The sequence below is a fragment of the Rhineura floridana genome, chromosome 7, assembly GCF_030035675.1.
Source record: "Rhineura floridana isolate rRhiFlo1 chromosome 7, rRhiFlo1.hap2, whole genome shotgun sequence".
In the NCBI taxonomy this organism is placed as follows: Eukaryota; Metazoa; Chordata; class Lepidosauria; order Squamata; family Rhineuridae; genus Rhineura; species Rhineura floridana.
In genome coordinates, this window is record NC_084486.1 from 98,946,766 (window position 1) to 98,973,600 (window position 26,835).

Consider the following 26,835-nt stretch of genomic DNA (forward strand, 5'->3'; position numbering starts at 1 on the left):
AAACATGTATATCCCTTCTTTCTGCCTCAGAATGACACACTCAACTTATAACCAAAAAATATAGACAAGCAAAAAAATACAAACTAATAAAACAAAACAAAACAAGTAATATCAACCAGACTTCACCAAACTGGTGCCCTCCAAATGCTTGCACTACAACTCCCATCATGCACCAGGTTAGCAGAAGCTGATATAAACAAAATAGCCATAAGGGTTTAGGCAAAAAAAACCAGCAAACAGCACTAAGCATGGAGCAAATCAAAAACCTTCCAGAACAAGTGAACAAAAAAGTATTCACTTTGGCTAGAATGTCATCAGGGAAGAGGCCAAATGGATCTCCCGGGACAAGGCATTCCAGAGCCTAAGTCTGGTGGCAAAAGAGAAGGCCTTATCAAGCTTCTCACTCATTTGAAAACCAATTCTAAAATATGTGTGGGGCCTTCACAAGTACAGATTGTTGTCCCTTTACAAGTTGGAGAGTGATTGGAACACTGATGGGGGTGGTGGAGTGGAGCTAGCCTGTTCATTCCCACTACTTTACCTCGTGTTTACTTCACTCCTAGAATCAGACCCCACTTCAGAACTTCCACATTAAGGTGGGTGATGGCCTGCAAAATTGTAGATTGTAATTATGATGAATAATTTGGATAACCTGTGTAACCTACATACTAGGAGTAATCTGAGTGGGGAAGAAAATAATAACAGGCCACACATGGTCATGTGTGCTGGCCTGTACACTTAACAGTGAAACAGAAAAATGTTGGGCACATACAAAGTGTATGTTTTCTGACTCTACAAGAATCTACTAATAGAGCTAACAGAGTACTTCTCCACAAAGGTCCATTGTTTAGTCATTATGGAACCCATCCAAGAGATCCTACCATTTTCCCATTCATGAAACTTGACCAAGGCAATGCCACCCACCTTGTTCTGCATCTTCTGCACTAGCTGAGCCTGGCGCTGCTGCCCATCCTGGTAGGCTTGCAGCTTGTGCTTGTATGCCTTCTCGTCCTCTTTGAACTGTTGTCTCATCTGCAGGAACATTGTGCTTCCTTCCTCCTCTCCTCGGAGTGCTTGCTCCAGCTATAAAAGCAAACACCCTCCCTGATCCAAATGGCAAAGCAAGGGTCAGGAGCAGAACAGCAAGAAATTAAGACCTGGCTCCTGAAATGTCATACAAATACAATGCGGCCAGGCTCAACCATATGACTGAAAATAACTGCTTTTAAAAAGGAGCTCCAGCTCTGCTGAGCAATGAAGTTTGCAAGTAGGGCTTCCAGTTACTCCCAGACTTCTGGACGAGAGAACCTTCCTTTTTTAAAAAAATGTGTGGTCAGCTTCTCAAAAGCTCAAAATCCACATGTCTACTAAATTTTGTAAATTTAATAGAATTCATACAAATATACATCATTTTGCATAAATTCTATTTGCATGCTTTTGTTTCTCTCCTCCTTTCAAAGTGTAATGCCCCTGAAATCCTGCAGAGTTTCAGAACAGAGTTAATGTTTGTTTCAAAATTTAGATTTTTGGCTGCAGGAGGTTGAACAGGAGAAGGAGAGTTATGGACAAGTGAAAAGGTCAAAATACTTACTAAAAGCCTTGAGGAATGGAAATACAGTACTGTATCCTTCTACAGACACTCATTGACAGCTACAAACGTGACAAAATCAGGTTTGAAAAATGTGAAACCTGAGACTTTTACAGCACAATCCGATGTATGCTTACTGAAAAATAAGTTCCATTGAGTCCCGTGGGATTTATACCCAGGTAAGTGTATACAGGACTGCAGCCTTAAACGGCAATACTAAGCATACTTACAGGACAGTAATCCCCATTGGACACATTGGGACTAATTTAAAAACATGGATAGGTTTATTGTCAAATAGTGTCCCAGATACTAGGTGTCACGCAGAGTCCTGCAAATTGTAATGCATAAAGAAATACACCAGCCTAAATATTGCTCATGATTTAGTAACCAGAACCTCCAAGCATAGGGGGCAAAAGCTACTTAATGGGGCTCTTTTCCTGCCTAGTAAATTACTTCAGTGACTACAGCAGAGGTGGGGAATTTCAGGCCCGGGGTCAAATGTAGCCCTCCAGGACTCTCTGTCTGGCCCTCAGGACTATCCCCAGGCCACACCCCCTTCTAAGTCACCCCCCTCTCTCTGTGGAACATTCCTCACTGGCTCTGCTTTGCACCCCGCTTGAGTGTTTTTCCATGGCTAGAATGGGTCCTTTAACTCTGATAGTGTGTCTTCTTTGCCTAGATGGAGGACAGAGAGGAGTGTGTGAGCATGTATGAAACTAGCCTATTGAACAAAGGTAACATTTACATGTATTGCTCCACCCAATTTTGCTTCTGGGTGCCCCACCCACCAGTGGCATGTGGTCCCAAGAAGGAAATGTGGCCCTTGGTCTGAAAAAGGTTTTCTACCCATCCTACATGAATCAAGCCCTCACCCATTCATTCTGTCTGCTTCAGCCTTCCAAATACCATTCATTCCATTACTGCCATTCATCAAAAATAAGCAGCTGGGTACAGGGCAACAGTCCCAGTTTGTTCGAATAGCTTTTGGGAAGGCTTGATGCTGAGTCAGGCCTGGATCTTCATGCCTGTCATGAGGACTGGAGGGAGGGATTGTTTGGACTTATAATTATTTATGCTCCTCTGGATGGGAACCATTGTCAAGCCAAGAATGTGCCCTATATTCTCCAGGCAGCAAACCAAGCACCGGTTTCTCCTGGGGAAGGGGTCACACAGTTAAGCACCATGACCAGCTGCAACTGCATAGTCCAGAAAGTAGCAGTGTGTGAAAACAGGGCCAACATTCTGTCCACTATAGCATGCCTGAGGAGATATCAATGGGTTATGTTTGCACACCATAATCTCCCAACATTTGCACACCAGAATGTGATTCCTGGCAGTTTCCCTGCAAAGGGTCATTGCTGCAGCAGAATGCTATATGGCTGGTTGGGTTTAAAAGCAGCTGCTCTGCCATTCTATTTCTGAGCTTACTTTCACACAAAATAAAAAATAAAAAATAAATATTATTCTCATCTGTGCAATGAAGTCATACTGACCCACATGATGTTTATTTAAATGTTAACATATTTAGCTCTTAGATATAATGTGATTACCCTATTGTAGTGTGGGAAACATACCCCAGCAGAAGTACCCATATGCAGTCTCCAAAGGCAAAAATGATGAATGGCAGCTGCTAATGTGCATCGCATAAGACCACATTTATTCACAGGAACAGGGAAGAGACATGTCCAGCAGATTATTCAAGTGAAATGGCTACATACTGAGGGTTAATTATACAAATTAAAAATGGCTATTAAGATTATATGCTGCACTCATTATATTAATGAATGTAAATAAAATTTTAAAAATCTCAAAGACAGAAACATTTTTGTACTGTCACTTGTGAAAGCACCCTGAATTGCTGCCTCCCAGAATCTGTTTGAGGAATGGCGGATAGACAATACACAGGCACATTTATACAAAAGATCAAGCTCACATGTTTCCCTCCCCACCTCACCAAGCCAAGTGGACAACTTCTGCCGACATTAGATATGCTTTTTAAAGAGAGAGGGGACCAACCAAACCACTTTCAGGAGGGACTTCCACAATCTGTGTGCTGCACTGAGAAAGTCCACTCTCATGTGCCCACCAATTGCATCTCTGAAGGTAGTAGAAGACAGGATTCCCACAATGACTGCAGTGTGCAAGCAGGTATTGTGATGTCCGCTGGGGTTGCCAATGTTGCACCTGCAGGTGCCAGTGTGTTCGCCAGTAACTCCCTAGGTGCCCACGAAAAGTCTCAGTATACATCACCTCAAAAATCCACACTGTAAGGGACTGTTTGCCCTTTCTGCTCAATTCCTGTTTGCACTGACTCAGCCTGACTTCCATTGATTATGCACCTCCAGAAATCCCCACTTTTCATTGGATTACAGGACCAGACACCAACCCTTCTGTTCTGAACAGATGGCAGGTGTAAAGAGCAAGTGTAATAGTGGCTGATGTAGGTGCCTTTTTCCCATTCATGAGGGGCAGGCTTGTATTTTTTTGTGGTCCTGTCTCTTTTTCTTCTCTTTTAGATGTGAGAGCCATTATGTGTTAAGCCATGGCAGCTATGACTACAGCCATGAAACTTTTTCAAAATTCCAGATGTGCCTACTGGGTTAGTGACCTTATTTTACAGTGATGTTGCCTGTACTTTTATTGTTCTTACCATCGCAGGCTCCTTTGGTGGAAAGGAAGGATATAAATATTTATTATAAATAATTCTTTGTTTCCTAGAGACTCAGCCTCAGAAACAAATGCTGTTACATCCTCCTGCCCCCACGTGTAAGAAAAAAAAGCATTTTTTAAAATGTAGATTAATATCTGAATTTCTCTAAGAACCAATGTACAGTCATGTTAGGTTGTAACTAGGGTTGCCAGGTCCATGGCCTGAGACTGATCCTGTATCTTTAGGAGAAGAGAAGGTCAGCCAAGTGCAGGTGTTCTTGCAACTCTGTAATGGGAAAAAACACAAGGTGGAATTCTCCCTCCCTGCTCCACAACTTTTAAAGATATAGAAGACCTCTTGGAGACTGGGCCTGGCAACCAAGAGGTCTTCTGTATCTTTAAAAGTTGTGCAAGGGGAAGGGAGAATCCCACCTTGTGTGTTTTCCCATTACAGAGTTGCAAGAACACCTGCACTTGGCTGACTTTCTCTTCTCCTAAAGATACAGGATGAGTCTCAGGCCAAGAACCTGGCAACCCTAGTTGTAACCTCTATGGTAAACCAAGAGGGGAAATGCTTACCAATATCAGTTGGACATATCTGTTAGCCATTTTCTAGTGGTGGAAAAACACCTTTTCCAGACAGGGCCAAATGGTCAATTAATTCATCCCTGTCCTCTGCTATCCCATTAAAAAGTCATTCTAAAATGCTAGATGCATTTGTCACCACAGCTGCCACATAACCTGGGAGATGACTGTGACATCAGGGGCATCCTAGCCGTATTACATCTGCTTCATTTAAAAGCTACTTAAGAGTATCAGTTCAGTTTTTATATTATGCCTCCCTTCCCCATCATTTTGATTTATTTCATAGGTGCTCAATCGCTTGTAGCAAAACCTATTATTACAGTAGTCTGCTTTCAGCTGGAGAATGACCCTGAACCAGCAGGCACTTATGTTCACTTGAATTTAGGAACCCAGCTTTATCAACAGTCTCTACCCTACAAAAGTGGAATGCAACATGCTAGAAAATGGAGGGTTGCTTTCAGCCATCACAAGATCAAGACCACTGCAAAGAAGTGTGGTCCTTTTGCTTAGAAGCTCATCTTGCCCTGACTGAATATCTTTCTTAAGTAATAACCATATTCATTCTACTTGGGTGATTTTTAGTTTACAGGAGCCTAAAACACAAAAAAAGGCTAGATGTCTGGCCATAATCTATTGTACAGTACAGACTTTTCCAATCTTTTCAGACTCACATTTTACTTCAATCTGCAACATTAGACCTACTTTTAATTTCTTTATCCTTTCCCCCTTCCTTTGTCTTTCTGAAAGGACATCATGGATCATCATGGACTGAAAGGAAATCATGGATCACTATCTATGTGCATTTTCATACTTTTTCGATTTAAATTGGAAGCAGGCCTCAGTGACCTCAAAATAGAGCTAGTTTTGAAGAATATGATGAGATGCTCCATCAGTCCTATAGAGAGCTTGGGGTGGGTTTTTTTGTTTTAGATTTAGAAAACAGATTGTGAATGCCTGTACTCCTTTAAAACTGTTCTTGCTAGAAGATGTTTATGATGCTGAAGGGCTGCCAGGACTCCACAGAGTAAAACAGTCCCTAGCCTACTATACAAGCAGTTGTGGGAAAACAGCCAAATAAAATACAACAGAACACATCTCCATAAGATGTATATTGTCATGTCATGTTCAAGACACAGGGCCTGCTCAGGACCTGGAACAAAGAGTGCATGATCAAGACTCATGTAAGATGTAAGGTTCATCTTAACTCATTAGTAATCCCTCAGTCCTAATTCCTTGTATGTTGCCAGTCATAATGTCCTCAGCTGCCCACCTACACCAGCTGCAAGAGAAAATGATGGATAATCATTTTGTCATGGAGCTCTCCAATGCCTGTTTTTTAAAAAGATTGTTCCATACACAAATGAGTTTTTTTAGATGGGTATCTTCAAACTCCAATCTTACCCTCTCACTAATGGCATGGTATTTGCTAGCCAGCTCATCCTTCTCTGCACGAGTGTGTGCCAACAGGTCCTCAAGGCGTGAGAGCTCCTTCTGCAGCAAGTGGTTTTCTTCTTGCATATTTGCTGGAGAGGCTGTTTCTGACAAAACTGGAAAAAGCAATAAAGGAATAGGTTAGCTGCAGGAGAGGCAACCTTAACCAAAGACTTTGAACTGATTGAGGATGCTCATCCTACAAAGGTACATGGATTATCTTCCTAGCACAAAAATCTTGGCATTTTAATCGCCAGCACTTAACATTAAAAATTGATATGTTAGTACTCAGAACTCATTGCAAGTAAGTACCTGACACAAGAGACCTGCCTTATTTTTTTTGCTAAAGCATCTTCCATAAAAAATGTAATGTTTTAATATGGCAAAGCAGAGCAGTCATCCTTCTTTTTTTAAGGGACAGGGCCCCTTCTTTGAACCATCCTGTAAAATGGAAATAGAAGTGTTTAGAAAGAGTTCTAGCACAGGGACTGGAGATTATTCTTTAGCAAAAGACATCTGAGTTCATTATCTCACTATGTATGTACCAGGGCTGCTTTCTAGTGTTAAGAACAGGATCTGGGACAGACTCCTGTTTCAAATGATGTCCAACCAAAACAGTGGCCATGGGTTTAAACAGCTGTATGGAGAGCAGCCTTGAGATGGCCTCTTAATCCCAGGCTTGAAGATAGCCCTGCCCAACCAGTACAGGGAGAATTATGATCTTCCATATGGGAACTGAGAAGCCTGGGCGCATTTTCCAGCTCTGGTCCAGACATGTTGAGTGTTGCTTGGCAGGTTGCTGAACCTATCCTCATGTGCAAAATGAGGGCAAATAACTTTATCTTGTCTTCTAGAATCTCGAGCTCAAAGATTTCTCTCACTCTCTGCTTGGCAGCTACAAATGACAATCTCAGAAGTTCAGGAACTCTCCCCAGTTGCTTTTCTCGAAATGAAAGAGAAACCCATAATGTCCTTTCAGAATGTAGCAGAAAAAGACAATTGTCTAAAAGGCTACGTACACACCATAGATTTAAAGCATGTTATCTTCCCCAAAGAATTCTGGGGACTGTAGTTTACCATTCACAGAGCTACAGTTCCCAGTACCCTTAACAAACTACAGTTCCAGGATACTCTGGGGGAAATAAATGTATTTAAATGTATGGTGGGTATGCTGAGAAAGAAAAGGTACCCCTTGAACTTAGGACCAATGTTCTCCCTTATGGTTGCTAGCCAAAGACATTTTTCTGCCTCAGATGAGCAGTAATTACTCCCCACCCCCAAAGTCAAGGTGTATGTGCCCAATACCAAACCATCTGCTGTCCTTTTATGATGCCCAAAATCAGCTGCTTCAGGCAGCTGTATCACTATACTCTGGTGATCATTTTTTTCCTTCCATCTGGAAAGACTACTCTCTCACAGACAGAAGAGGAACAACAGATTCATTCGCCATGAACAGAAGCTGCTGGTTTTACACGGCCTTCTGAACAAGTCAGATGGACTGCTTTCCATGGAAGGAAACAAAAAGCTGTTACCATATGGACGGTGACTGAGTTTATTGTCAAATTCTTCCAAGAAGGACATCTTCAAAGGCATCATCCAACCAACCCTACATGGCATGTGGGGATATCAGGGGATTCAAAATCATCCACCTCCAATTTCCTGCATTTGTTCCTGTGGACTTTCCCTGTCCCCAGGGATGTGCTATATGCCTCTGTCAAACCCAAGACAGTACCTTGGGATGACGATGTTTCAGACAAACTCTGTGTGATGATCTGCCGGATCCTGGCTGGGACAGTTGTGGGTGCAGCTCTCTCTCCTTCACCTCGCACAGTCAATGCTTTGTCATCTCTGCTTGCTCTGGGATGCAGCACTGTATCCTCTAGTTTCTGAAATACAGCCAGAAGTTAAACCTTGGCTGGACAGCTTGTAAGGTTTTATTGCGTCACTTCTGGACTCTGGGCAACAATTACGTCTTCATGATAGTTTAAAATATAAGTCCCCTTCATTCATTAACGGGCAACAGGGTCATGCCACTCACTCCACTCTTGACGTCACTCAGCTCATAAGAAGAACCCTGCTGGATCAGGTCAAAGGGCCATCTAGTCCAGCATTCTGTTCTCACAGTGGCCAACCAGATGCCTATGGGAAGCCCACAAGCAGGAGCTTGCAAAAGAGCTCTCCCACTTCTGTTTAACAGCAACTGATATTCAGGCATACTGCTTCCAACAGTGAAGGTGGAGCATAACCATTATGGCAAGTAGCCACTGATAGCCGTATCTTACATACACACACACATATATACACACACACACATCATCCATGCAAACATCTAGGATGGGTAACCTTACACCCAGGGAAGCTTATTTTATTTATTTATTATTTGATTTATATCCCGCCCTTCCTCCCAGCAGGAGCCCTTATCATGCATTGGCTTCCATGGAAGCTAGAACCATGCACAATCAGAGCACGATCAATGGAAGATAAACCTCTACCTGTGGTAAAACCACCCACTTATGGAAATTTAAGACATCATTTCAAAAGCCGTTTCAGGAACTATCAACCCATACATTCCACTTGCATAGAAAATTCCAGAATACTGTTCTGAAATACCATCATTTTAAAATCATACAGTTCTAATATTCCAGTGAAGACCACCTAGGGGGGAAAAAGGACTTTCTTATGTCAGGATTTAGCTAATTTTATGCCTAAGAATAGCTGTCACATAGCTAAAAGGTTTTATGAAGAGCAATGTGAAAAGAGACTGCTGTCAAAATGAAAAGGCAATCATATTATAGCTTGTTGGCATCTACCACACTTCAACAAGTTACGAACTCAACACAAATAGAAAGGAAAAGATATTTGTAAGGCTGACCTATATGCTTAGTTTCAGCTAAACATAAAAATACAATGAACTCAGTCTTTTAAATTTGAGAAGATCCAGGCATTCAAAGACCTACACAATTATTTTCCCCTTCCCACTCACGCTTAGTGTACTCTGGACCTTATATTTTATTGCTGATGTTACTAGGACTGCTGGCCCCATTTTATACTAGTAATAAAGATAAGACCCACTGAGAAGGGTGTTCCAACACCCTATTTTCATCTAGTAAATGCTGGAGGGTATTTTTTTTATTGCTGCTACTATTCATATATGCACAGTGCATTTAAAGTTGTGGGTGGATCCAAGAGCGAGGGGGTAATTTGTGCCAGGGGCCACCAGCGCTCATACATATGAAGTTGTAAAGTTCAATTTTTATGTAATTTTGGATTGTATTGGGTGTAGGTATGGGCTGGAATTATTCTAAAATCAAATTTGGCACCAGTTCCTGATTGTCTGCAGGTTTGCTCTCTTTACAGACTGGTCCTGAATGCTGTGAGTTTCCCCGGCTTTTCCCGATACCAGATTTTCTTTTAAAAAGAAAATGCATTGAACCTTGCTTTACTATTGTGAAACTGACTAGCCTGCCTCTTTGCTTTGTTAACTTGAAAGTGACAAACCTGTGTCTTTGCTTTACTATCTTGAAATTGCAGAGCCTGTGTGCTTGGTTTGCAAAGGTTAAACTGCCAAGACTGTGTTTTTGCTTTGCTCAGCCTGTGTCTTTGCTTTGCCAATCTGTAGTTGAACAGCTTATGTGTTTATTTTGTTAACCTTAAACTGACAAGCCTATCCCTTTACTCTGCTGTGGTGAAACTGACCAGCCTGTGTCTTTGTTTTCCTAAAGTTAAACTGACAACTGTGCCTTTGCTTTGCTAAGGTGGAATTGATGAGCCTGTGTCTCTGCTTTGCACTAAAGCAACCTCTTGCTTTCTCCCAGGGCTGGGGGAAAGGATCCTATACCGGGGGGGGGGAGAAAAAGGAAGGAGGGAAGAAAGGGGGAGTGAGTGAGTGAGTGAGTGGGTGAGCACTGGGCAGAGAGATAGCCATTTTCCTTTCCTTTCACAGGAAAACATTGTCAGCAATATCACCATTTTTCAGGTGGAGGAAAAATTGGAACAGTAAAAGCAAAGGATAGCAGAAAAATAACTATCCCAAAACAGAACTGCCTGTAAATTGGACAGAATACAATCAAACAGGCACCAACAAGTGGATCCCATCCCTAGTTTGGTGAGAACATCTTTAGTTCTATGTCCTTCTTGCCCTGCTACCAAACACATACAGGTGTCTAACTTGCTTGCTTCCTTATCTTCTCAATGTTTTATGTTGGAGCTGTGACCCTTCAGTGCTGAGGCTCCCTTCTGCTCACAGAACTAGAAAGATCTATTACCCTGCAATGCTAAATTTAATAATAACCAAAAAGCAGTTGTCACCATGCTGACAAAACTAACACTGTATTAAGGAAAATACAGCAACAGTGCCCTCTGTAGTCTGCACACCTCAGTTTGGAACACTCTCTCATTGGAATGGAAAAAAAACAGGAAGCTGGTGCAGTCTGCACTTAATTCCACATCTTGTTTTCGATTGTACTCCATTTTCCAGGATCTTCCCACAAAAAAATAGCAACGATAATGATAGTATACCATCCTGTCAAAAGTCTCACATTTTGTCAAATGTTTCACAATGTTTTCTATCATTTCTTCTCCATCACTGTTGGAGCCTTTTCCCCATTTAAATAATTAATTAATAAAAACAAACAAACAAATCTTTCACCATATACACCCCAGTCATTTTTTCAGCTTCTCTCCTTAGGTAGGGGAGGGGAAAAAATCAGATCTTTTACATCTCAGCTACATCAAAGTTAACATCTCAAAGTTATTCCTGTCTCTTATTGCAGAAAATTACTATTTGTGTGTGGATCAAATTACATACATCTTAATGTTTATCCTAAACCACCCAAGACTGCAAAATGAAGAAGTGTGTACATGTGGGAAACATATGAACATTAGTACCAAGGCACTGAGGAATAAACTGAAGTGAAAAGAAATGCAACAACAGATGCTAGGCCAGATATATCCTGAGTTTTAATACTGTGCCAAAATCTATTCTCCAATTTTTTGAACATTTTCCTCCTTTGCAAAAGAAGCTTCCGTTTTTCTGCTGCATTCTGACAGCAATTAATACTTTTGGTGTGTGGGGGGTTTGGAGCTTTGCCTTATTGTTGTTGTGAGTTGGCTGAGGGTGGTGTGTGTGTGTGTTTGTGTTTCTTTCCAGCATATATTTTTCCAGCACTCTGTAGCCTCCCTGGCTGCCCACACTTCCTTACCTGAGAAAGCTTCATGGGAGGAGTTATTTCATGTTGTCTTCCCCTGGGCATTCAGGAAGACTGCCCTGTACAGACCACTGGTGGAGATGATTTATAGAATGAGTGAAAGGTCACGCACAAATACTTATCGGCCACCTCAAAAGTAAAGTAAGTACAATAAAAAGACCTGTACCTCGCCCATGAGAATTTCACCACACTTTTCTCAATTACAATTTTCAATTGTAATTTCTTTTCTCATTAATTGATAGAGAATGGTTGCGGAAAATGTGGGACACATTTTTGGCACAACACTACAATCATCCAAGCACTGTGGTGGGATCACTGTAGGCGGCCTGGTATGCAGAGGGAGAGAAACCCAACAGCAAGTGTTTTGCATGAACATCTGAAGGACCAGTTACTGCACAGCTAAAGCAACATGCCTATCCATGAAAATAGATGAGAACTAGTCCTCTTACCTACATCTTAAGCTCTTAATCTTAAGAACATAAGAAGACCCTGCCAGTGGCCCATATAGCCCAGCATCCTGTTCTCGCAAAGGCCAACCAGATGCCCGTGGGAAGCCCACAAGCAGGACCTGAGTGCAAGAGTACTCTTCCCCCCCCCGAGTTTCCAGCAACTGGTATTTAGAAGCATACTGCCTCTGATCATGGAAGCAGAGCATAGCAACCATGGCTAGTAGCCATTTATAGCATTATCTTCCATGTATTTGTCTAATCTGCTTTTCAAGCCATCCAAGTTGGTGGCTGTCACTGCCTCCTGTGGGAGTACATTTCATAGTTTAAGTATGCACTGTGTGAAGAAGTATCTTGGGCATGCCAAAGCACAATGAAGTACAAAAAGAGCTCTGATATGAAATCTAACCATGTTTGGAGATCTGCTATAAAGAAAGCATTCTACCCCTAAAACTCAAAGACAAACAATGTTCTTCTATGATCACAAATTCCTACTTTCCTAATCTTATTGCATTCCCCTGAATGAAAAGGCAGATATTTGCACAGACTGCGCAAGGCATCAGTCAAACAAATGCCAAGAGAAATCACACAAAGAAACCTAAAAATAGCACCCAGATCTTCCAGGCATATTTAAAATACTGCCTGTTGAAGAATATAGAGTGACTGAGTGAAAAGATCCTAATCGCTTAATAGTTTTTTCTCCATCTCTCATAACACTAGAACTCATGGACATCCAGTGAAGCTGCAAGATTCATGACAGATAAAAGAAAGTACTTCTGCACATAGCTTTTATAGTTAACATCTGGAGAGCCACAGGTTCTCTACCACTGCTCTACAAGGTGCTATGCAGATTTCAGGTCACACCCAGGACTGCCAATACTTGGGAGGGGGGAACCCTTACAGGAATGTAGTTTTGTTTCAATGTCCCTTTAACAACTCATCCATTCCCCTCTAAACAATTTTAGTGTTTCTGCCTTTTAAAACAGCAGATGCGACATGTGAGTATGAAAACTGCAAGACTAGTAAAAATTCCAATTGCATAGCTGTAACATTCAGGCCACCTATCAGCAAAGGCATTGATTAAAACACTTTGCCTGGGTAATGAGTTGCAGCTGTAGCCTGGAGACTCTAAATAGGACCTATGGAGATAGCTACTCCCTCTGCAGCTGGTGATGTCAGCACAGCTGTGGCAGCTGTGGAAAGAGCAGCCATTGGTGAAGTATCTGCATGTTACTGACATTGCCCATTCACAATGAAGGGTTGGAAAACACTACCCATTAATTTGCAACATAAGTACAAAATAGTCTCCTGGGAGGTGACAAGACTTGTAGCAAGCTGACATTTCACTTCTCTCAGGCAGCAGGGCTGAGGACAAGTGAGATCATTTCAGCAAAAACCACTCAATTTCAACCACTGCCCAACAAACAACAAAAGTGATGTGGAAAAGCCAGCTGTAGCAAAGGCTTCCATGTTTTCCTATATGAAAACATGGGGGCATGCATTTTGGGGCATGAAGCTCTTGCTTCAATCTAGTTTGCAACGTTAATGGAAAATCTGGGCAGAACACTCATTTGCATTACACAGACATGAACATACACAGTGTAAGAAAGGCTCAAAAGCGACTTAAACCTCATGTGTAAAAACAGAGAGCAAGTACTATAGCTCTTCTGTTTCATGTTAGAGAAGTAAATGTGAAGAAGGCAGGCTCTACTCTTCCAGTTTACAGTCATGAAATGATTTGTACAAGATAATAGGATTACGGGCTTTACTCTATAAGAGAGTTGCCTCTCATACCTCACATGACGACCTTAAGCCAACCATCTCTCACCCTGGCTCCTACTTCATGGCAACTTACCTTTGCTATAGGGTATAGCAGTGATTTGCACCAGACTCTTTCCTATTGTTATAATTTCTAGAGAGACCAGCCATGTTAGTCTGTTTCAGCAAAAACAACAAAGTCACCTTAAACAATGTCACCTTAAAGATGAATAAATCTGATAAAGTGGCTCCTGGTCCATCTTATGCTAGCCTTTGCCAACCTGGTGCCTTCCAGATGTTTTGGACTATAACTCTTATCTGGGTAGGGCAGATAGGAGAACATAGCTGGAGTGGATAAGAGCTGTAATCCAAAACATCTGGAGTCCATCAAGTTGGTGAAGCCTGCTTTTGCCATCATAAAATGTCTTTGTCCAAGGTGCCACAAAACTTTTTTTTGTGTTCCCTATTTTGTGTTCCCAATTCTCCAAGTGGAAAGTTTCCAAGGGTTCCAGCATTTGTTTTATTTTGAATGAGGTCACTGGAAACCTAAGGCCTCAGGCCCTGCTTTCTGGCTTTCCATAGGCATCTAGTTGGCCACTGTGAGGACTGAATGCTTGATTAGATGTGTCTTAAGCTTGATTCACAGGGCTCTTACTCTGTATTTGAATTTATTTACCAATATACAGGTTGAGCATAGGTGGATATTAACACCATTAATACCCTAACAGATACTGTTACACCATCAGATTTCTAGGGGGGGGGGCACTTAGGATCCTAAAGATGCTTCCAGAGCTTCAAGCTCAGTTTTTCCCCTCTCCTTCCCATACTGCCTCCAACAATTCACAAGCTGCTTGCATTTTCTCCTTTACACTGATCTTGGATTGAACATATCCATTGCTGAGGAATGGGAGGTAAGCCCTGATTCCCATAAAGCTCTCTCTTTCTAGAATGATCCAGCAATAGAGACCAATCACCATTACAAAGTAAGAGCACTTGTCCACTTCCCCAGACCTGTCAAGGAACAGCAGATCTACTGTTTGACCAGTTTGGCACATCTCACCCTTATTAATCAAGAACCCCAGGTCTGGCAAGGTCTTCATCCAGCTCAGCCCCCAATCCTATTACACTATTGTTTGGATAGTTTGTTTGCCAGGACTGGATGTCTTGGCATCTGGAGCTGGTGAGGTGAATCCCCACACAATATGGAGGAATCACATGGTAAATGTCAGAAACGGCAATAGGATAGGAAATGGCCACCAAAGCATGGGTAACATAACATGTAGGCAACATAACATGCAAACAACAATTCCTTAATCCAGGGCCAGACCGAGACATGTTGGATTGTGTTTAACTAAGTCCCACTCAGAGCAGACCCACTGAAATTAATGAACCTAAGTTAGTTATGTCTATTAACTTCTTTGGGTCTATTCTGAGCAGGACTAGCATTGAATACCACCCTTTGTTTCCTGAAGCACAGCAGCAAATAGTATCTTCTCCTGTGCCCAAGTCAAGGTGCAAAGTACCCAAAGCCAGTCAAGTTATTTTGGAACCTGAGGTAGAAAGTTCTACAAACACTTCTTCCCCTCCCCAGTCATAAAAATATGTAATAAAATACAAAAATAACAAATTAAATACCTATCAATTTGCTGGTCTTCAATAATGCCCAACTAGAACATTGAGTTTCATTGGATGTCCATGAGTTCTAGTGTAATGAGAGGGGGAGAAAAACTTTTCTCTATCCACTTTCTCCATGCCATGCATAATTTTATACACTTCTATTATGTCACCTCGTACTCTTTTTCTCTAAACTAAAAAGCCTCAAATGCTGTAACGTTTCCTCATAGGGGAGTCGCTCTATCCCCCTGATCGCTCTGGTTGCCCTTTTCTGAAACCTTTCCAGCTCTACAATATCCTTTTTGAAGTGAGGTGAACCAGAAATGCATTCCGGTATTCCTAATGGAGCCGCACCATAGATTTATACAACAGCATTAAGATATCAGCAGCTTTATTTTCAGTAACTTTCCTAATGATCCCTAGCATGGAATTTGCTTTTGCACTATAGATTGCCTTTGTTGGAAAAGCTAGAGTTGTGCAGATCTGTCTAGATCTGTCTAGTAGCAGATCCAAGGCCACAGAAATGTGTCACACAGCCCTTTTCTATGCATGATTACTCTGACCATTGTCTGAGTAGGTGTGAATAGGATTGCCTTTTGAAAAGGCAGCTACTCTAGCCCCCCTGTTCAGGTGTTCATCTTCTGGATTAAATCAATATATGTGGGGAAAGGAGGGGTGAGTGACCTAGCTCCATGAGTTGGAGAGTGAGTGAACATCTGCAGTGGAGAGTCTGCTCTAATGCAAGTAGGTTCATCAAGCAATGTAGAACTCTGGAAAATCCATTTTCTACATTGCACAGGAACCTACTCAAGTAGAGCAGACTGCCCATTGCAGATGGTGACCTGCCAGCCCCAAAGGACCCTAAGCTCGCCTAGTCCCCTAACTCACCCCCAAACAGGGACAGAATATAGATACTTTTGAGTATGTCAAAACCTTTCCTTCCCCTTGTTTGCAATGGAAGGAGAAACAGTTAAAAAAGTTTTAAAAAGTAAAATAAATCTTGAGGCCAGAAATGGACAGTGGAAGCAGAGTGTTGCCCTGCCCTCAGTTCCACCCCGCCAACGAGAGCATTACAGTGCTAGATGAGTCAGTTAAACCATGTATATAATTACCCACCACACACGCACATAAAGGATTGCACTTTAAGCTGGTGGCCATCACTACATGTTATGGTAACATAGTTTAACTATGAAGTATGTGTATTACTTCCATTTATCTGTCCTGAATCTCTAACCATTTAACGTCAATGGATGATCCCAGGATCCCATACTATAAGAGGGAGAAATACTTCTCTATTCACTTTCTCCACACCATGCATAATGGTATACACCTCTGTCATATTCCCCTTACTTGCCTTTTGCTAAACTAGAAAGCCTCAAACACTACAAGCTTTCTTCATAGGGGGGGTGCTCCAGCCCCCTGATAACTTAGGTTGCCTTTTTCTGCACCTACACCAGCTCTACAATATCCTATCCTTTTTGAGTTGCAGTGACCAGACTGGTGCACAGTATTCCAAACGTGGTCACATCATAGATTCATTAAGAGGTATTATAATATTGGCAATTTTATGGTGGGCTAGTCGTGTTCTTCAGCACTGGAGTTAAATTCTGTTAAGTGCGGCTCTGAAATGTGAACAGACCTATCAACAGAAGTTTACTCAGATTTTCAGTCCAGTTTAAATCTGCAGTCTTATGCAGTCTTACTTGGGAATAAGTCTCATGAAACTCAATTAGACTTCTGAGTAAACACCCGTAGGATATTACTGTAAATTTATTTTCCCGTTTGGTCACCTCCAAAGCCATCCACATGCATCCTCGAGTCTAGTCTATGGTGTGTTCCTTGTTGTCATTTCTGAAACCTTACTGCCCTCTAGTGTCGTTTAAAATGTCAACAACTACATTTGTTACAAAACAACTTTGGCCCATGTAAGAAAACAATGTGGCTAGCCGCTAGCTCACATTTCCATATAGAGCAGGTTCGGGGAATGTTTGGTACTCCACATGTTGCTAAACTACAACTCCCATCATCCCTGGCCATTGGCCATGCTTCCTGAAGCTGATGGGAGTTGTAGTTGTTCAAGCAACATCTGGAGAGCCAAAGGTTCCCTACACAAGACGGAGAGATGACATAGTCATATTATGAAGAATAGAGCAGAAGCCTTCAGAAAGTCTTCAAAAATGGATTTTCATTCATCATATATTCAAACTCTTCACAGAATTCTACTTGCAGCAAAATGCACATGCATACAATAACAGCTCTCCTAAGGGTATGAGGAAAGAGAAAAATACCGCTCTACTAAACTGGCTGCAAATGGGTCATGATAATGCTGCAAAAGTCACATCTTTATTTTGTATGGTCCCAAGGTTTCCAGAAACCCTGTCTGATTTAGTACTTGATAAACTTTTCTGGCATGATTTCAGGTGTAATAGTCAACCTCCTCCCACAAATATCCCATTGAGAACACAGAACACTGCTTTATATCAAGTTAGTCCACCGATTCATCTAGCACTGTCTCCAGGGGCAGGGAACCTTTGGCTCTCCAGATGTTGCTAAACTACAACTTCCATCATCCCAGGCCATTGGCCATGTTTGATGGGGCTGATGGGAGTTGTAGTCCAGCATCGTCTGGAGGGCCAAAGGTTTCACGCATCTGACACCGACTGGCAGCAGGTCTCCAGGGTTTCAGATGGGGCTTTCCCCCACCCCTCCTTGGACATGTTGGAAATTGAACTTGGGACCTTTTGCACACAAAGTATGTGCTCTACCACGAAGCTATAGCCCTTCCCCTGGTGCTATCCTTACAACAACCCTGTGAGGTAGACCAATATTAGTGCCAGGCCTGAGGTCACCCAATGAGGTTCATGGCTGGGTGGTGATTTGAACCTGGGCGACCTTCAGTCTTAGTCCAACACCACTGGACTGGACTGTCATTTGCACATCCTATCAATAGTTCGCTGAAGTTGAGATAACGTCAGCTGTTCCTTCAGCGGTCCAGAAACTATATATTGTATAGATCAGCTGCATGAAAAGGAGGCAGACGCGAAAACAGTTTTCTTCTTCATCATCCATTTCACTTCCAAAGCTAGAAATCTGGACTTCCCCGTACCACCCACCCCCATCCGGAGGAAATGCAACCCTTTCTTTTTCTGGGTCAGGTGTTCTGCGCTACAAGTGAAGTATCATACGTGAAGAGGCGGGGACCGTGCATTTAATCACTTACTCTGAAATTAGCCGCAGGACAAGTATTAGAAAGCTAGGCAGCTAGCTTCAGAAAGCTAGACACTTACTGACCTGGATTGCAGCCTCCAACCTCAGACTCGGGGTCTCCTCACTGCCCCTGCTCATTGCTCAGAGCCCTGGCCGAGGATCTGCGAGACAGACCCGGCCGTGGCAGTGCAGCCTTTCTCGGGTCATGCAGAACAATAGGAAACGGTGCATGTGTGTGTCGAAAGGCCACACTGCTGGGAAAGAGATTTCTGGCCGGGAGTGTCAGTGACTCGCTGCAGGTCCTTCTCCACTGCCTTAGAGAATGCAAGAGGCACGCGGCGGGGGCCGGCCGCGGTTGCTAAGTGAATGGGGACGCCGAGTACCCTTTGTTGCCATGGAAACAGAACGCGGCCCGGAGTTGCCACGGAGACTAAAGGGACGCGGGAAGCCTAACTGTTTCACCCGGCTAGACTGAAGAGAAAGCGGGAGAGTTTCTCTTCCCCAAGGGTGAAGGCGTCAGGAACCCAGTCCACTATCCATTAGTCGCCACAGCCGTTACTGTTATGCGTCGCATCGCACTGATGAACAGGTTTGGGCGGGAAGATCGATCCTGCCGCCCCGACGATAATAATAACAATAAAACAACAACAATAATAATGCAATCATATTCCACACTGTGCGATATTATTAATGCCCTCTTCCTATTAACGTACCATGATTATACAGGCTGCAGCTTTAGGAAATGTCCAAGTAAACATCCTGGAGCTTACTTCCATATTTAGGATTGGGAGATATACATCAAGAGTATATATACTTACAGTATTTCTAAACTGCCTTTCAGCATAACTTTGCAAGGGAATGTAACCCTCCCCCTCTATAAGCCAACTTGCCCTTTTTGTAATTCTACCACTTCAGCCTATCTCAAAATAAGGGAAGCAAGGGAGTCTCTCCTAAATAGCAGGTATTCATCAGTATGAAAAAAACAACCCCGAAAGGTGTGAAAGGAATGTCCTTCAGTGGTTGGCACGTGTTACCAAATTCTTCCAAGCTACACAGGAAGTGGATTGGACTGTGAAAGACCAACCCAAATTGTGTTTGCATTTTGACAAATTTGTAGGGCAGTCCAATATCTCAGAGAGGAGGTCAGGTCTCCTGCTCCCCTGGTGCATTCACTATAGCTGCCCAATTTCCCTGCTTTTTAAAGTTTGATAGAAATATCTGTTGGCTATAGGTACATTCTTAAACCGCAAGGTTTTTTGCCTATTAGTGAATTTGATTCTGGTGTCTTTGGATCCTGGTTAGCATATGAGGCACACATATGGATGGGAGACTTGGTTGAATCCATAAATGCAAAATTCGTCTAAATATTGGCAAACATGAAAGTTTTTATATGATTCCCTGTGTTTGATTGTCAGTAGTGAGTGAAAAATGAAATGGACTGCCCAAGTCGATCCCTAGTTATGGCTACCCTATGACTAGGGTTTTCATGGAAAGCGGTATTCAGAGGGGGTTTACCATTGCCTCCCTCTGAGGCTAGTCCTCCCCAGCTGGCTAGGGCCTGCTCAGCTTGCCCCAGCTGCACAAGCCAGCCCCTTCCTTGTCTGCAACTGCCAGCTGGGGGGCCACTGGGCTCCTTGGGACTATGCAGCTTTGCCCACGGCTGCACAGGTGGCAGGGCACGTAACCCCTGAGCCACTCACTGTGGGGGTGATCTTTAGCTGGCCCTTTACACCCAGGAGACATGAGTGGGGATTTGAACTCACAGACTCTGGACTCCCAGCCAGGCTCTCCTCCCCACTGTGCTATACCAGCTGTTTAGTAGTGAGTAGGGATGTTGAATAATCAACAGAGGAACATACTGACTGACTGAGATGAAAGAAAAGGAAGATGGAAGCAATATACTGAAGAACTTTATAAAAGAGATACAAGGATGACAGATTCATTCATGGAGGAACCATGTGATGAAGAACCAGAAATTTTAGAATATGAGGTGAAAGCTGCTCTTAAAATACTTGGAAGAAACAAATCACCAGGAATAGATGGCATACCAATAGAGTTGTTACAAGTTACTGAGACGGAATCTGTCCAAATTCTGACAAAAATTTGTCAACAAATATGGAAAACTAAACAACAGCCCACAGACTGGAAGCGTTCAATATATATCCCAGTTCCAAAGAAAGGGGATCCCAGGGAATCATACTATTGCCTTAATATCCCATGCAAGTAAAGTAATGCTCAAGATTCTACAACAAAGGCTGTTATCATATATGGAGTGAGAAATGCCAGACGTTCAAGCTGGATTTAGAAAGGGAAGAGGCACCAGAGATCATATCACAAACATACGTTGGATAATGGAACGGAGCAAGGAATTTCAGAAGGAAATCACCCTGTACTTTATAGATTACAGCAAAGCCTTTGATTGTGTAGAACATGAAAAACTATGGAATACTTTAAAAGAAATGGGGGTGCAAGAGCGTCTGATTGTCCTGATTCGCAGCCTCTACTCTGGACAAGAGGCAACTGTAAGAACAGAATATAGAGAAACTGACTGGTTCCCAATTGGAAAGGGTGTGAGATAGGGGTGTATTTTATCACCCTATTTGTTTAATCTAGATGCAGAACATATCATACGGAAAGCAGGATTGGACCAAGATGAAGGAGGTGTGGAATTTGGAGGGAGAAATATCAATAATTTAAGATATGCAGACGATTCCATACTACTAGCAGAAACCAGTCATGATTTGAAACGAATGCTGATGAAAGTTAAAGAGGAAAGCACAAAAGCAGGACTACAGCTGAACATCAAGAAGACTAAAGTAATGGCAACAGAAAAGTTATGTAACTTTAAAGTTGACAACGAGGACATTGAACTTGTCAAGGATTATCAATACCTTGGCACAGTCATTAACCAAAATGGAGACAATAGTGAAGAAATCAGAAGAAGGCTAGGACTGGGGAGGGCAGCTGTGAGAGAACTAGAAAACGTCCTCAAATGCAAAGATGTATCACTGAACACTAAAGTCAGGATAATTCAGACCATGGTATTTCTGATCTCTATGTATGGATGTGAAAGTTGGACAGTGAAAAAAGCGGATAAGTGAAAAATCAACTCATTTGAAATGTGGTGTTGGAGGAGAGCTTTGTGCATACCATGGACTGCGAAAAAGACAAATAATTGGGTGTTAGAACAAATTAAATCAGAACTATCACTAGAAGCTAAAATTATGAAACTGAGGTTGTCATACTTTGGACACATAATGAGAAGACATAATTCACTAGAAATAACAATAACACTGGGAAAAACAGTAGAAAAAGAGGAAGACCGAAGAAGAGATGGATTGATTCCATAAAGGAAGCCACAGACCTGAACTTGCAAGATCTGAATAGGGTGGTTCATAACAGATGCTATTGGAGGTCACTGATTCATAGGGTCGCCATAAGTCGTAATCGACTTGAAGGCACATAACAACAACAACAAAAGTGAGATACTGTCTGAACTACAATTCGATCAATGGCAGGACATGACATATTGTCTAGTAACTTTGCAACAGGTGCACTACTTAGCTTTGCTTTGGATAAACGAAGGAAAATTTTGCTTCACAGCCCTTCGTGCCAAGTTCTACCTTGAGTAGAAATATTTTTGAGATTCTACAGTTCCCCAAAATAGCAATTGCTCTTCCATACTGCTACCTCATATAGAAAGGGTAGAACCCATCACAGTTTTCCCCTCGCCACCATTTTACTAGCCCTGCTCATGTGTCTTTGACAACAATCCCACACAGAAATGTTAAAGGTTAAGTTTTCCCCCGCATGTTCTCTCTATCAAGAAAAAGTTTCACCTCCTACATTTCTATATGTAGGATTAGGGCATGAAAGAAGATGGCAAGTCTAATTTTAAATATAATATAAATTCTAAGTAATCTACATATATATTTGAAGTAAATACGCAGGAAATACAAACAAGATATTTAAATGCCACTTATGAAAACAGCCTTTGGATATTTCTGGAAGCCTGGACAGTAACAGCTACAGCAGAAAGTGTAGCTTGCAGCGCCAAAACTAAAGCTACAAAGTATCCCATGGCACCTTAAAGATTAAGGTGGCATCAGCCACAATGCATCTGATGAACGGGGTTTAGCCACAAAAGTTTTGCCACAATACATTTCTTAGGGTGCAGTCCACCTTGCATTTTCACTGGACTGAGGGGAGATTGGATCCGGTGGATCTCCAGCTGAGCTGGCTGGGTCCTGCCTCAGCTGGGTTATGCTGGCATAAATCCTGGCTCAGCCAAGACCGGATCAAGTGAAGCTGGTGTAAACCGTTGTAAGGCCAGAAAAAGGAGCTTGTTGGGGGGGTGTCAGGGGAGGAGCTGAGGTGAGGGGACTTAGGTCACATCCAACTCGTGTTTGGAGCGCTTCTGCAGATCCCAATGCAGGCAAAAATTATGCTGATTAAATCAAAGAAGAAAGAAATTCAGTCAAAGAAATTAATTGCAATAGAAGTCAATGGAGAGGGCTTACTCCCTGGTAGGGATATTCAGGAGAGCAGGCTTTTACTTTCTGGTACCTGCATGCATTTTCATTGGCAATCACTCGTGGCTGAGTAAGATTGTCTTCCAAGATAAGGTCTTTAATGGTGGGTCCGTAAGTGACTGTGGAGGTCAATTCTGGATCCACACAGCCTCCCACAATGAGGACATAGGTTTCCAGATGGAAGATGGTCACGATGAGGATTTGCTTGACGTGCCTTCCGCTTAGCTCGTTTGTCCCTTTCGCCCTGTACTCGTGCTTCTTCAAAGTCCATAGCACCTTTGATAATGGCCAACCTCCAACTGGGACGCTCATGGGCCAAGGCTTCCCAGTTCTCGATGCTTATGTTACATTTTTTTAGATTCGCTTTGAGAACATCTTTAAACCTTTTTTGCTGTCCACCAATATTCCGTTTTCCATCCTTAAGTTGGGAGTAAAGTAGCTGCTTTGGAAGACGGTGATCAGGCATTCGAACAACATGGCAGGTCCAGCAAAGTTGATGTTGGAGGATCATTGTTTCAACACTGGTGGTCTTTGCTTCTTCCAATACGCTAACATTAGTCCGTCTATCTTCCCAAGTAATTTGCAGAATTTTCCGGAGGCAGCATTGGTGGAATCTTTCAAGAAGTTGGGAGTGACGCTTATAGATGGTCCATGTTTCACAGGCATACAGTAAGGTCGGTAGTGCAATGGCTTTGTAAATAAGCATTTTGGTCTCCCTGCAAATATCCCGATCCTCGAACACTCTACGCTTCATTCAGGAGAATGCGGCACTCGCAGAGCTCAGATGATGCTCAATTTCAGCATTGATGTCAGCTTTTACAGAGAGATGGCTGCCAAGATAAGAAAAGTGATCAACATTCTCCAGCATTGCACCATTAAGCTGGATTGATGGTGCTACAGAGGGATTGGTTCGCACTTGCTGATAAAGCACTTTGGTTTTCTTGATGTTAAGCAAGAGGCCAAGCTTTTCATATGCTTCTGCAAAGACATTTAGGATAGTTTGAAGATCTTCCTCTGAATGTGTGGAGACTACATTATCATCGGCATATTGAAGTTCTATGACGGAAGTTGTAATTACCTTACTTTTTGCTTTCAGCCTACTGAGATTAAAAAGCTTTCCATCTGTTCGATATGTGATTTCCATGCCAGTGGGAAGTTTCCCCTCAATAAGGTGTAGAATCATGGCATTGAAAATAGCAAATAAGGTCGGAGCAATGACACATCCCTGTTTGACGTCTGATCCCACTTTGAATTGATCACTTTGAGAGCCATTGTTATCCAAAATTGTTGCCATCATGTTGTCATGGAGGAGTCACAAAATATTCACAAATTTATAAGGGCATCCAATTTTCAGAAGGATGGTCCAGAGAGCAGTTCGATTTACAGTATCAAAGGCCTTAGTCAGATCAATAAACGCCATATACAGAGGTTGGTTTTGCTCCCTGCATTTTTCTTGAAGCTGTCGTGCAGTGAAGATCATGTCCACTGTCCCCCTGGAAGGGCGGAAACCATTTTGGAATTCAGGGAGGATGTCTTCTGAGATAGGTAGGAGGCGATTTGTGAGGATCCTTGCAAGGATTTTACCTGCGGTAGCAAGAAGAAATATGCCTTGGTAATTCCCACAATCTGTTCTATCACCCTTCTTGAAAAGAGTGATAATTATGGCATCCCTAAAGTCTTCCAGGATCTCCTCCCTCATCCAGATTTTTTTGTTGAGTTTATGAAGTTGTGTAAATTCAGGCCCACCTTCTTTAAAGACTTCAGCAGGAATCCCATCAGGTCCACTAGCTTTGTTATTCTTCATTTGATTAACGGCTTTAACGACTTCATCCAAGTTAGGGGATACTGCAAGCTCATCTCTAATTTGTTGTTGTGGGATTTGCGAGAAGACCTCATCAACCACAATAGAGTTACGATTAAGGAGGTTGTGGTAATTCTCTTTCCAACACAGTACAATAGACTTTATCCTTAAGAAGTTTGCTACCATCCATTGAACATAAGGGATTTGTACTGTAATTTGTTGCTCCATAGATGGCCTTTGTGGCATTAAAAAAGCCCAGTGCATCGTGAGCATCTGCAAAATGCTGGATTTCTTGAGCTTTCTTTATCCACCAGGCGTTCTTAAGTTCTCTAGTTCTTCTTTGGACCTCAGCCTTTGCACTGGCATAGATTTGTTTCTTAGCAGTTCAGGATGTTCACTATCTGTATTGTCCAGCAATGTCCGTATATTCCACGTTCCAAAGTTCATTGCTCCTGGATGGCAATTGGATGCAGCAGAACTTTATGCTGGCTTTCCCTGAATTGGATTGCCCTGCCCGTCTTTAATGTACTGCAGGATTGTTTGTTGATTATGTTACATTTCCTCTGCAGTTTAAAACTAAAAGTCGAGTTTCAGTTAAAATGAAATGGAAATGGTCTGCCTTCAAGTCGATCCTGATTTATGGCTACTCTATGACTACGGCTTTCATGGTAAGCGGTATTCAGAGGGGGTTTACCATTGCCTCTCTCTGAGGCTAGTCCTCCCCAGCTGGCTAGGGCCTGCTCAGCTTGCCCCAGCTGCACAAGCCAGCCTCTTCCTTGTCCGCAACTGCCAGCTGGGGGGCCACTGGGCTCCTTGGGACTATGCAGCTTGCCCACAGCTGCACAGGTGGCACTCACTGTGGGGGTGATCTTTAGCTGGCCCTTTACACCCAGGAGACATGAGCGGGGATTTGAACTCATAGACTCTGGACTCCCAGCCAGGCTAATAATAAAGGTTGCAATTTTAAAAGCGCTGACTAGAGAGTAAGCTTCACTGGAAACAATAAGATTTACTTCAGAATACATATGCATGTGTTGCACATTTCTTAACAAGTTACTAATATGGAATTATTCACAGTTCCTGATTGTACCCTTCTTACCTGACATTCTTCCTCTATTATGAACTCATCCTGCCTACCCACATTTTTCGTGTTAGTGTATACAAATAGTATAATTATTGAATTCCTTTTCTATTCATGTCTCACTCTTCCCTTTGCATTTTGTTTAGTATAATCCATAAATAGATTGTGAGTGTGTGCGCAGGGAGAGAGATCTTACATTAAGTACACACACGTACATTATGATTAATCTTTAAAATATTTTACACCCTTCATTGGAATGCACATCATTTTTACTGGAAAGGTTTACAACTCTAACTTGTCCAGATATGAAAAGATGAGGGCAAGGAAGATACTTTCAGCAACTTTGAAACATGTCTATGTATGCTTCCAAGGATCTGTAGATGATGCACCCATCCCCACTCAGCTGATTATGCCTCCCTTCCTTCCTTTGTAAAGTTAGGTTCTACATCTCTGGATATCATAAGGAACCTTTTTTTTTACTCAATTAGAAGACATTTGTTTCTTTTTGGGAGGAAGAATCAAATGGATTTAATATTTATGCGAATGGTTTTATCCTGCTCCTGTATTTAAATTATTTCAGTAGTTTCGATTTGTTTTCAGGGCTAGCCCTACCATTAGGCAGGGTCAGGCAATCGTGTCAAGTGGCAGACTTTGGGAGAAATGGTGGCCCTTTGGCTTTTCCTTCTGAGCCCCCCTCAGCCATTTCCATCTGTTGAAAATCACAGCTGTGTGTGCCACACACCCTGTCAGGCGCCCCCTAAACTAATCTGCTGCCCTCAGGTGCAATGGACGATGCTATCTCATTGCCAGTGTTGAAGTAAAATGAAACTGACAGTTTTGAAATCTCAGCAGTAAAATTCAAATTCTAAAGGAAGGGGGATGGGTGAAGCACCATCTTGTCCTTTGCCCTGAGACAGGAAAATGTCTTTGATCGGC

General features: G+C 42.4%; 1 protein-coding gene across 1 annotated transcript in view; it reads right to left on the reverse strand.

Annotated features, from left to right (window-relative positions):
* The window catches only part of CROCC2 (ciliary rootlet coiled-coil, rootletin family member 2), a 123,931-nt gene extending 112,462 nt beyond the window's left edge, over positions 1 to 11,469 (reverse strand). The window contains exons 1-4 of the mRNA XM_061637717.1: positions 11,455 to 11,469; positions 7,986 to 8,139; positions 6,224 to 6,369; positions 925 to 1,083 (exon numbers count right to left, since the gene is read on the reverse strand). Of these exons, the coding sequence (XP_061493701.1) occupies positions 925 to 1,083; positions 6,224 to 6,369; positions 7,986 to 8,139; positions 11,455 to 11,469 (474 nt within the window). The remainder of the gene's footprint in view (positions 1 to 924; positions 1,084 to 6,223; positions 6,370 to 7,985; positions 8,140 to 11,454) is intronic.
* Between the last annotated feature and the right edge of the window lie 15,366 nt (positions 11,470 to 26,835).